Source organism: Crotalus tigris, unplaced genomic scaffold (genome assembly GCF_016545835.1).
Source record: "Crotalus tigris isolate CLP2741 ecotype Arizona unplaced genomic scaffold, ASM1654583v1 scf7180000017551.9496454, whole genome shotgun sequence".
Classification (NCBI taxonomy): domain Eukaryota; kingdom Metazoa; phylum Chordata; class Lepidosauria; order Squamata; family Viperidae; genus Crotalus; species Crotalus tigris.
Window position 1 is genome coordinate 5,343,221 of NW_024096469.1, and position 12,313 is coordinate 5,355,533.

At 40.8% G+C, this 12,313-nt stretch overlaps 1 protein-coding gene across 1 annotated transcript; it reads left to right on the top strand.

Moving 5' to 3' along the window:
* The first annotated feature begins 5,196 nt into the window (after positions 1-5,196).
* Positions 5,197-8,951, top strand: TMEM235 (transmembrane protein 235). The gene is made up of 4 exons (XM_039342452.1): positions 5,197-5,480; positions 6,956-7,036; positions 7,391-7,528; positions 8,264-8,951. The coding sequence occupies exons 1-4, from the start codon at positions 5,273-5,275 to the stop codon at positions 8,494-8,496; spliced, it is 660 nt and encodes a 219-aa protein (XP_039198386.1). The 5' UTR covers positions 5,197-5,272; the 3' UTR covers positions 8,497-8,951.
* The last annotated feature ends 3,362 nt before the right edge of the window (positions 8,952-12,313 follow it).

Below are 12,313 nucleotides of genomic sequence, written 5' to 3' on the forward strand. Positions count from 1 at the left end.
AGTTTGCTTTGCTTATGAGAGAAAATGAACAGAAGATTATCCTTTAGATGACTTGCAATCATCAAATGAAACTAAATGCCAGAACTTTCAATAGTGTAAATATTTAAATGGTGCACAACTAACTTTCAAAATGTATTGTTTGCAGAAAGATTGACTGGATATGTAGGGTGAACAGTGTGATGATTCATCATCATAATTAGGTCCTGTGTGGAGCACTCTGGGCAGCAAGTGCTTTCCAGTGGTTTCGCTCACTCACAGCATCTTCGGCATTGTCCCAAGGGACATTAATAGTCTTAAGATCTCCCTTAACTGTTTGGTACCAAGTTTTCCAAGGCCGGCCTCGTTTCCTCTTTCTTCCAGAAGGTATCCAACATAGAGCAATTTTTGGATTCTGTTCTTTAGGCATATGTAAGATGTGGCCAACAAGCCACATTTGGCATTCATTCACACTTCTTGATAGGTGTTCTAAATCTGAGCTTTATAGTACCTCTTCGTTAGTGATGTCACGATATGAGATGTGAAGTATTCTTTTCAAGCAGCATTGTTGGAAAACATTTAATTGTTTAATCATCTTGGTTGTACACTTCCATGTTTCACAAGCATATATTGCAGTTGGTATAACAACACTCTTGAAAAGTTTTATCTTTGTGGTAATACTTATAGCTGCCATAGACCAAATTGGGCACATGCATTGAAACACAGCCACTGCTAAACTAAACTAAATAAGAATTGGAAGAACAGGGCATTGAGTTATCATGGTGGCTACCCCTGCAAATGCAAATGATATATGAGAAAGATGCAAAAATATATGGTTTTTACAAAGACCAGACAACGTTAGACCAGATACTATTGTCATCAGATGACAAACTGATTAAGAAACTGTACAGCTTTCTGATAAATTTAAAGATGGAAGATGAACGAGTTAAAGTTTTTGGGGCAAAAAACTTTGGGCACAATGAAGAGCTAGAAAAATGGCAAAACCTATGGGAAAGAAACTATAAAATAACGAGGGCAGCTACTTATAAAGAAAATTTATATAAAATGGTATTCATCACCTGCAAAATTAGCAAAAATGTTTAAAAATATGTCTAGCAATTGTTGGACATGCAGACAAAATCCAGGCATGTACATCTTTGGTGGACATGCCCTAAAGCAGCGGTTCTTAACCTGTGGGTCGCGACCCCATTTGGGGTCGAACGATCATTTTACGGGGGTCGCCAAACAATGTGATCCACCATTTTTTCCCCTCAGGGGGTGCCACCGTGCATGGGGGCGCCGCCGCGCATGGGCGCCGCGCATGGGGCACCACCGCACATGCCGCCGCGCATGGGGCACCGCCGCGCATAGGGGTGCGCCACGCATGCGCCCCCACATGGCGCCACACATGGGGGCGTGTCCTTATGACCGGGGTCGCCGTATAGAAAGGTTGAGAACCACTGCCCTAAAGCAAAAACTATTGGTCAAAAATTCATAGGTGGCTGATAGGAGCACATGTAGATTATAAACCGGAATTATTTCTTTTAGGGATAATTTCAGAAAATTATGATAAGAAATGTGTATGCTTAATATTACATATATTAACAGCAGCGAGAATTATATTTGCTCAATACTGGAAAAACGAAGAAATACCATCTGAAGAAGACATAATTAAGAAAATTTTGGACTGTAGAAATGAAAATGAAGGAGAAGCAAGATTCAAAATACTTTCAAACATGGGGAAAATTTTATAAATGGTTAGAAAAATGGAATAAAGGGTAGGAATAGAAATTGTACTATTAACGTTAAACACATAAACCCAGACAACGTGTTGCTTATTAAATACTAAAGACTGTTACTATGAAAATTAATAAAGTATACATGAAAAAAAAGAAACAGCCGCTGCCATTCCAAGTCAATATAATTAATGTCCTTATCTGTATCTCCATTATAATGCTGCCAAGTTAAGTAAATTGTTGGATTTTTTCTATAGCCTGGCTATTGACTGTTATAGGCATATCCTGAGCACTTGCATAAACTTGGTCTTCTCAAAATTTATATGTAAGCCAATTTTGTTGGTGATCATTTCTTGCAAGCACTCCTTTGTTTCACCAAGCAGTGCAATGTCATCCACAAATCTAAATCTCTTAGATGTTTTATCCGTTGCTCTATGCATATCAAAACCTATGGAGAAGAGAAACAAGAATGGCAATAATATACATCCCTGTCTTACTCCTGTATTGATGTTAAAGAAGGCTATGTTGCCACATTCTGTTTGAACGCAGCAGCTAGAATTATAATACAGTTTTTAAGGATGTTGATAAAATATTGAGGAATACCATAGGACTTTACAATATTCCATAGTGATTCTTGATGAATCAAGACCAACCGCTTTTTGAAGTCAATAACATTGATTTCCATTGAAATTCTAAAACTCTGTTTTAGAGGATATTTCTTAAGGTCAGGATCTGGTTGTTTACCAGAGTGTCCTTTCCTGAATCCTGTTGTTCTTCACAGATATGCATCCACTTGATGCTGCAGTGTCCTGAACAACAGAAGGCATAGTACTTTTCCAGGGACTGATAGCAACATTATGCCCCTCCAGTTACTGCAATCACTGAGATTCCCTTTCTTTGGAACTTCCCTTTTTTTGGAACTTTAATGATTACCACCCTGCCTTCAATATTATGGTACACATTCCTGGCACCAACAGTTGCTTAGTAAAATAGGGAGCTGTTGCACCAAACTGTCTCCACCATGTTTTAGGAGCTTTGTGGATATCTGATCCAAGCCAGCTGCTTTGTCATTTTTAATAACAATATTTTGTCCTGAACTTCAGTAATTGTAATTGGTTCCATATTAACTTCAAGGTCTTCTAGTTGTGCAATGTTGGTAAAATCATAGATTAATTGTGATGTTGATTCACAATTATGTAATTCATTCCTTCTCAGTAAAAAGTATTACTCTAGATTGCCTTTTAAAAGATTTAGGAAAAATTGAAAGGGTGTCAATTTCTTTAAATGATGGTGGTTAAAATAGATGTGGGATTTAGATGCTTGCCAATTAGCTAAAGTACTGATTTTATTTCATTTTTAGATTTTAAAATATCCAGTCTCTGTTGGGAATTGAATGATGTGATTGACCATTTAATTGTGCCCCTCAAAACAAGAACTGCTCTATAACAGTAGCTTAAAATGGATTCTGCTCTTTAATAGTTAACAATATTATAGAGAAAAGCCAGTCCAATTGTAGTTGAAAGCCACACAACTTATATTGGAACAAATCATTCCTTGTTTGAGCAATACAAAAACTTTATTGCAAGAATAGTTGGTGTTGTCAGGTCTGGCAGGTAAACAACTATTTTGTAATAAGCCTCTGACTTCTATTATTTCTTTAAAAATTCACTTTTCAGGGTAGAGATGGACAAAAAGGCAATAGGCAGGCCATGTAGTAAGGCTTTGTTTAATAAGAGTTGATTTTTATTTTATTTTTTTAACTACAATAGGCTTATGCAACATTTCCAGCATGGCCAGAAATTACTCACATTTTGAGACTGTAAATTTCTCTCACTCTCGCAAAGCTTAAGAAGCTTAACAAACAGTCTCAGCCTGGAAAGATTCTTTATGCTCCTAAAAAGTTGAGAGCATTCCTAATGACCTCCAACAATGAGTTGCAGTGGGCAGCATTGCTGAATTTCTTAGAAAGTTAACCATGCTCTTTGCTTAATGGTGAAACCATAACAGATCCCTAGTGCAACTGCAGTACTAGTCAAACAATGGCACTGCAATTTCTTGATACATTTAGACTAATTAATACCACAACAGGATATTTCTAATAAGACAGGGTGGCTTCAACCATCTTTCAGATGAGAGAGTCCTGCAGCTAGACAGGGTGGAGCCTTCCCACCCCCATCCCTGCCCCACATAGCAAGTTTCTGGATGCCACTGAAAGGCAGTGAATCATCCATTCACTGCCTGGTATTGAAAGTTTAGTGATTGATGGAAGAGGATATTAAATTTTCTATTTCGTTGTTTTGTTTCTTAACAAATTAACTATACGAAGGCAAAACAGGGTGGTTGTTAACATTATTTGACATAGTATTGCCTTTGTGAATGGCATTTTGCAAGCCTCTTGAATCCCTTCCTTGTAATCTAAGGCATACAGAAATAAAGGAAAAGAGAAATGTGCTTACTTCAATTATTGATATATTAGAGCAATTGGAACATAATAAGAACCAGGGAGATTAATGTCTCCTCAGAAATAATGAGTTTTGAGGAAAAACTTAAAGGATCTTTGATTTGGTTAGCATGATTATTGCAGATGTTTCAAATGAATATAGGGAATGAACACAAGAGGATGGGAGAAAGTTGAGACATGCAGCTTAAATATGTTGAGTCTGACAACTATTTTTGACTTGCCATGTTTACTAACCCAACTAAATGGATAATTCAATAAACAAAATCAATACAGTAGAAAACCATGGCTTAGTATGAACTGAGAACCCAAGCTTTATAAATATTTTGGATACTTCTGAGATGTTTTAGCGCTTGTTAGCTTTCACTTCAAACAGTAAGTTTTTTTCTGCTGTTATCCTGGTCTGTTTCCTTATGCTTCTATAACTAATAATTTCATTTGCTTGGTCACTTGCAGCATTATTGCTCAAATCAGAAAAGATTCAAGTACAGAAACAATGCTTTTCCCAAACTTTGCAGTTTTACTCCAAGAACGATAATGGAGTTGTCTGTTTTGTATCTCTGAATTAAGGGTGAGAGAGAACCCCTCAGCCCCAACCCCTCTTAATACTCTTCTCATCTTGAGGGGCATAGACCCAAAAACTGACCAGGACATCCCATTCCAGGTTTTAGCGTATTGTATGAATCTCAACTATACTTCTAGATGGGATAGAAGCAAATGAAAAATGAATGGGGGAGATCCCGTCGCCAATCAACATCCAGTCGGGTTTCCAAGATTTGGTTCCGCTGTTGTGTGGTACAGCCTCTCTTCTGGGTGAAACTGGGTCTGCCCTTTCGCCCATAGAGGCCTCTTCGTACTGTTCCCCAATTTGAAGTACAAAGGCCGGCCGCAATTGCCCCCGCTGCGCAATTGCCCCAGTTGTCAATTGACTGGGCGACTCCGGAACCCTCCTCTCTCACGGGCTCCCCAGAGGTGTCTCAGAAGGTAGAGCTGCGTCCCAAAAGGGGGCGTCTCTCTCTCTCTCGCTCTCGCTCTCGCTCTCTTTCTCTCTCTCTCTCTGCAGCTTCTCGGCTCCTGCTCTCGCCGTGCTGGAGGCGGGATCATGGTATCGAAGTGCGGGGCGGCTCTGTCCCCCGGCACGCTCTGCCTGGCCGCTGCGCTCAATGGGCTACTCAGCTTCGGCTTCTTGGCTGCGGCCATCGGCACCGACTACTGGTACTTGATCCACGTGGATGGGGCTGGGCGCAACGGCAGCGCTCGGGATGGCGAGGAACTGAGTTCTCACTCCGGGCTCTGGCAACTCTGCGAAGGTGAGGGCTGGGGCAGCCTTGCTTGCTCCTTGCCTGCCGATGCCGCTCTCGGGCGTGGACTGGACTCCGTGGCTAATTGATCAGTGGCGTTTCCATCCATCCATCCATCCATCCATCCATCCATCCATCCATCCATCCAGGCGGCGGCTTTTAGCGGCGGGGAAAACCGCATCCGCCTAAGACCGGTAGAGCTGCAGTCCCTACTGAAGGCTGAGCGCTTGAGGCGAGTGAGTAGCGTCTCAGGACGTTGAACTCAGCTCGCCCTTCATTCCCGCCGTCCCTCTCAGCACATTTGTGCTTCCTCTGCTAGTTGAATAATGTGATACAGTTCGACGAAAAATGCGAAGGGTTTGGGGGGGACTCCTAACTCTCTTGTGGCTTTCCCTGGGCTCATTAATGCCCCCCCCCAATCCCTAGATTCAGTATTCCGGTGCCTTTTGGGTACCCGTAGAAGCTGGGGTCTGCAAGCTCTAGAAATAGTGGCTTAAGAGAATAATTGTTCGGAGAAGAGGAGAAAGCTGATTTCCTGGGCAAAGCAGACAACAATGAAAAAAAAAAAAAAAAAAACCGGGTGTTGCTGCCGCCAAAGGCTGCTGTCTGCTTCTTTAGCCATCAGTTCTGAAGAATGCACCACATTTTTCATGTAATTTTTTTTATAAGTGCAAGCCCTACTGCTGGGAAGGTACTTGCTACCGGTATCTCATTCTGATGTCTAGCGTGACTTTTAGTATCTCTCCTTGTCAACTGGATTCCCGATGAAATGGCACGGTATATGTTGGATCCCAAAGCTGATCCGAAGCGTCCGCATGTATTTGCATTAGGCTGTGAAATAGAGCCTTACTTTGTCTTCTGAGCTTTGCTTCCTTTTGTCACAATTGACTGTAGCATGGAGACTCCTTCTTCTTCTAAGTATAGGGATGGGTATTGTTATGAACGCCTCATTTCTCAATATGACATAATCTGGGGAGGGGAAGAACTTTTATGGCAGTTGAGGTGGGTCAAGTATGCAGTTATCTATTTGCTTAGCTAGGAGAAAAGGGTGCCCGCCATCGAGAGAGATTTGAAACCACCCAAGAGACACACATCCCCATTCTTCCCATTTGATCTTCCTCCAAGTCGTGCAACTGGATATGAAATGAGAAAAGCGTGCCCCTGCTGTGATATTATCCTAGGAAGAAGTGAGAGCACAATGGGCTATCTAAAAGGGCTTGATTTGCACCCTCTAACTTTTTAAAGAGATTTAATTGTCAACAATCAACTAAGTTAGTGATCTTGACAAAAAAAGCACCTCTAAGTACCGTCACTCAGCACAAATGTTAGCTGGACTGCTACTGTTTAGTTCTAACTTGTGGCCTTTTTGAAGTTTTTACTGAACTAGGGCATGCCTGTTGCTGATGTTGCCTTGGTCAGCATTCCAGCACCCTGAACCCCATTGCTAGATGTCTGTTGCTTTTCTTATTTTACTGCTTCCCCAGGACAAAATGCCTGTATGCCCCTGATCGACCCCTTTGGCGCAGAGAGTTGGCTGGTGCCGGCATCACTCCAGCATCTTATCTGTGAGTAGAGAGATTTATGTGACTCCGGCATCCTTGATGGTGGTAGGAAATTTTATATTGCTCTTCCTATTTTGAAATGCACACTTGTCCTCTGTAAAAACACTTGAGTTCAGAAAGGAGGATGGAGCCTTTTGTAAAACCGATTATTTCCAGAAGCGGGCACTGTTTTTATTTTTGGGGATGGACATAAGGGGAGTATTTGTTCTTTCAGAGAAAAATTGATAGATGTTTAAGAAGGAGTGATGTTTCTGGCGGAAAGATTCTTGTAATTTAACCGATGGATATTCCTTTATTCAACTTCTAGGATTTTGCTTTCTTCTTTTGCTATGCCACTGTTCCCCCCCCCCTTGTCAGACATGCATCGAGCTTTCATGGTCTTGCTGCCACTCAGTCTCATCTTGATTATTTTTGGCTGGATCTGTGGGATCATTGGCTTCTTGGCCCAGATTTCCTGGCTTCTGCTCTTCACAGGCTGCTATTTTCTATTGGGTGGTAAGTGATATTATGTCTGGAAAGATTTTGAAGAATCCCGTAGCTGCATCTCTGCATTATGAGCGTGCCTCCTACTCCTTGTCGGATCTGACATTTCAAATGGCAGTGCATGTTTTGTTTGTTATCAAATATTCACCCATATCATCTCAGATCCAAGTAGTGGCTCTTGAGATTATACAGGGCAGATTGTACTTCTAGGAATTGAGACTCACAGCAGACATGGACATAGGTTATCTGTGAACCATCTCAGAATAACCGGCTCAAATTGCCAGCAAGTGAAGCGGTGGGATTGCTGTAACAATCACATTCACTATGTTAGAAACTATAAATAATTAATTTATTCTGAAGCTAATAGGACACATGACTGAAGCGCAGTTAATACGGTTGCTAGATTTATCCAGGTCTTTTCTGGATAGAATCCACAAGCATTTCTCTAGCAGGGACCACTCTCCTATGAGACTTATTTCTTGGATACTTACAGCAAGATCTCTCTGGAAACTATTTTATGATGGTGTGGCATCTAAGGATACCCTTTATTAGAATGCAAAGTTCTATCTCGTTTACAAATGCTTCTAGAAACTTCCAAGCAAACAAGGAGATGGTAGCCCTGCCTCTTTGCTTGATCATCTGTTTGTGACATTGCTCCATTTACCTCTACTGATACCAACAGAATGACTATATTTGCTACTCGAATTGGTGCTCTGATGACCTTTTCTCCACTTTTCTTCCCTTCAGCATTCCTGACTCTGTCGGGGACAAGCACCTATATCTGCTACTCCAAAGCAGCATTCACTGAGACTGTGCGCATGTTTGACCGACAGCGTTTTGACCATGTCCATATTACTTTTGGCTGGTCCCTGGCACTTGCGTGGCTCTCTTTTGGCACAGAGGGTTTGGCTGGCATCTTGCTTTTCCTGGCTGCTCAAGGACTCCGTCTGAAGCTGGATGCACATTCAGCAGACATTTAATCCTGGGAGAAAGTGAGAAAGGAATTAAAATGAGACAGTGCCAAGCCTGAGAAATAATTCTGCTCTGCAATATTGCTTTCCTTAATGTTTCTTATAGGAAAGGCTGATGCTCACTCCCTGCTCTGTTGTAAATACAGCACACACAGATAGACTGTGGGGCTACAGGGCCAGGACTGTGCCTATGAATTACTATAAAGAATCCCTGGTGAATATGAAAGGCTAAGGGGTAGCACAAATGGAAACTTCTGTTAAAAAGACATCATGGTTCCAATTCTGACTGTTGTTTTAATGATCATTGGCAAGGGATATAAAATTGAACTCCTGCTGTGCAATATTTAGTTAAGGCACGCAAGCCAGGATTTGTTGCCTCTCCAAGAATTATGACAAATCTGGCTAACTTGCCCTGATTATGTAATGCATTCCTTATTTCTCCTTTTCTTCAAAGTATGACTTAATTTCTGCCTTCTGATTAATCTGGCATCTCTTGAAATAAAACAAGCAAATCTAACATCTGGCTGCTGGTTTCTTATTCTCTCCTTGAAGCAAAAGGAAAATGTAGCTTCCATGTGCCACAAGTATAAAGTAGTTATTTGTGCTGTGAAAACTGGATTCTCCAGAATCACAGAAGATCTCATTTAGCAGATAGTTTGGAGTAACCCAGAGAGGTTATCTCCCATCCTGCCTTAAAAATGCAACAAGGTATAAAAAAGAAGAATGTACAACAGTGTCTCTTTCCTTGCAGGAAGCAAGAATGATTCACAGTCAAAACTGATCTTGATGCAAAGAGTTTTGGAGAACATTGGAGCTATTGGCCTTCAGACCTATAAACCAGCTGTTTTCCCTCATCCTGCTGAAATAGGACTGGTTACTTGCAATCTGCTACTCTCCTATCGTTTATGCATGGTGTTTTAATGAGCGTAAAAGGTTTTAGTGCAAGGATATAACAAAAGATGGCATACACATTGGACCAATTTCTGTCTTAGCCTTTGGAGTTTTTTGGGAGTAGAGGATGGGAAGCAATTTTCTCTAAACATACTATGTCTTAAAAAAACAGAATCTATTTCAATTTTACAGTTGTGGAATAGTCAAGGAGAATTTTAATGGAAAGGGATGAAATACCCATGCTGGAATCTTATTCTGCTAAATGCTTCTCTCTTTGAGGGTAAGTCTAACCTATGCTGGCCAAGATAGGTATATTTTGATGTTGTTATATTGGTGTGCTAAGCATCAGCTTCACTTCTGGTGTGCAGATTGACTTGTCTTCCAAAATATGTAATTTAAGCTCTGCTATTTTGATGTTTTTTCCTGGAGACTTATAATGCCAGATAGCACATAGGTAGAGTTGATCCTATGGAATGAACTGGATGTTAATAACTTTGGCCATGACTGCAACACCTTTCTTATTCATGAGCTCACATAACTTGGCAGAAGGTAATTACTGCATGGTAATACTGATTTCTACTATTACTGGACTGATAGAATAGAACAGAGAAATACAGGTACAGGGCGCTATAGAAGAATTCTGAGGTCAGAAGGCTGGGATGATCTGTCATCCAAAGCACATTAATTTTCAATGTATAAAAACTGTGCCTATTAGGAGGAAGGGACTGAGTAGTTGCTGCAGAAGGCTTCAACTTGCACAAACATATTTGAAAAAGAATCCCAGCCCCTGCAAAACCAGGAAAAATGTACTCTCCGGTTTAGCTCAAATAGTTAACTATACAACTCTCTTGCTCTTTATCCTCCTCACGGGAATAGTACCTTGAGCAAACCTATTAGACTGGAGGCTAAAATATATAAGGAGAGGTTACTGGAACTGGATATGTCTAGTTTAATGAAGAGAAGGACGAGGGGGGACATGATAGCAGTGTTCCAATATCTCAGGGGCTGCCACAAAGAAGAGGGACTCAAGCTATTCTCCAAAGCGCCTGAAGGCAGGACAAGAAGCAACAGATGGAAACTAATCAAGGAGAGAAGCAACCTAGAACTAAGGAGAAACTTGCTGACAGTTAGAACAATTAACCAGTGGAACAACCTGCCTCCAGAAGCAGTGAATGCTCCAATCCTGGAAGTTTTAAAGAAGAGACTGGACAGCCATTTGTCCAAAATGGTATAGGGTTTCCTGCCTGAGCAGGGGGTTGGATTAGATGACCTCCAAGGTCCCTTTCAACTTTATTATTATTATTATCATCATCATCATCATCATCATCATCATCATCATCATCATCATCCATACAGCTTAATCCAACAAATAGAGCAGTTGTCAGAACCTGCCTTTCTCCTCTAAGAAGCTTATTCATGGGCTACGCTTCTGTGATGGGTTTCCTTGCCTTTAGCCAGAGGACTCCTGGCAGGGGATAGCCACCTCTTGTCGAACAAAAGGGGAAAGAAAAGGAGGCCACATGGGAAGGCACTGGAGAATGTGAAAGCCAATCCCTTCTGAATCCACTTTAGAATCCTGAGAAACTTCTGTTGCAACCATTTCTTGGTTCTTGCAAGCTCCACTAAGATTGCTCTGTCCAGGTGTCCAATTTAGCTACATATTCAAGTAATAATTACAGCCTATCCATTTTTGTTAAGAACAGGAGACATCGTGGGAGTGAGAGAAGATTTGGCCAAGGAATTACTATAGTCTTTTCACTACAAGGTTATTATTTTGGAAGCAGTGAGGTGGGAATACATTGCAAGGTAGTGTTGTAGAAGATGATTCTTCAGAAAAAAATTAATTGGGCTAAGAAAGGTTGGCTGACTCTTAAGATTTATCTCTTTGAGTTACTGAATGAATCAACCAACACCTCTGTGTCTCCCCCCTTCCCCCCATCTGAGCAATCTGCCTTCTCCAGGATAGTACTTATTTGTGTGCATTGCTGTAATTTGTATTCCAATTCATCATGACTCATGATGAGAGGAATCTGAAAGGACCCCAACTTCCTATTCCAGGATGAAGTGGGTAGATGAAATAACGTAGATCCATTATATCACTTCTATTTAATTATCCCTTAGCACAATAATTTTAATATAATTGCTATTTTAATTAAATATAATTATAGAGAGTTGTGGGCAGGTACTTGTGTATACCTCTACATTCTGAAACATCTTGTGCAGAACAAAATCTGAAGTGCTGCAAAAGTCTGATTTATTAATATCGAGATGGGAGATTGTTACAGCCAGACTGGAAAGTTGAAAAGAAAAACAAAACAACTCAAAAAAAGCCAGTGATAAGTCATTTTCATAACATCGTCAAAAAGCAGCATGGAACATGTCCATGTCAACACCAGGAGTTAAACTTGACTTGAGAGAGGCCCCTGCTAAGTTCCATCTTAATATTTCATATGCAGAAATCAGAAGAACTTAGGAATCTAAAGATGAAGGCTTCTTAGCCATTAAAGGAGTGCCAACTGATAGGTTGGCTGGAGCCCAAACTACCTATCTTTGTAGTAAAATTGGTTGAAAGGCTAATTTCAGGATGGAGAGATGGATGTATACATACATCTGTGTGTGTTTGAGAGAATATCTGGTGGAGTTGACTCCAATTTACGTTTTGTTTAGGCCCCTTTTGCTCTTGCATGTGGCTTTCTGGTACATTAGGAACAATACAATCACTTTGGCAGGGGAAAACTATCCCATCCCTTTCTTATATTTACACTAAATGTGCACATTAGCAAAGAAATAGATTTTCCCTCCTCCTGCATCACAAGAAGGCCTACCTTTGAGAATACTACTTTGGATTCAGTGCAGGGGGTGTAGAGGAGAGGAGAGAGGAGAACAAATAAAATTATCTACTTTAGAGGTTGCCAATGCTTTCAGGTTTCAAGTA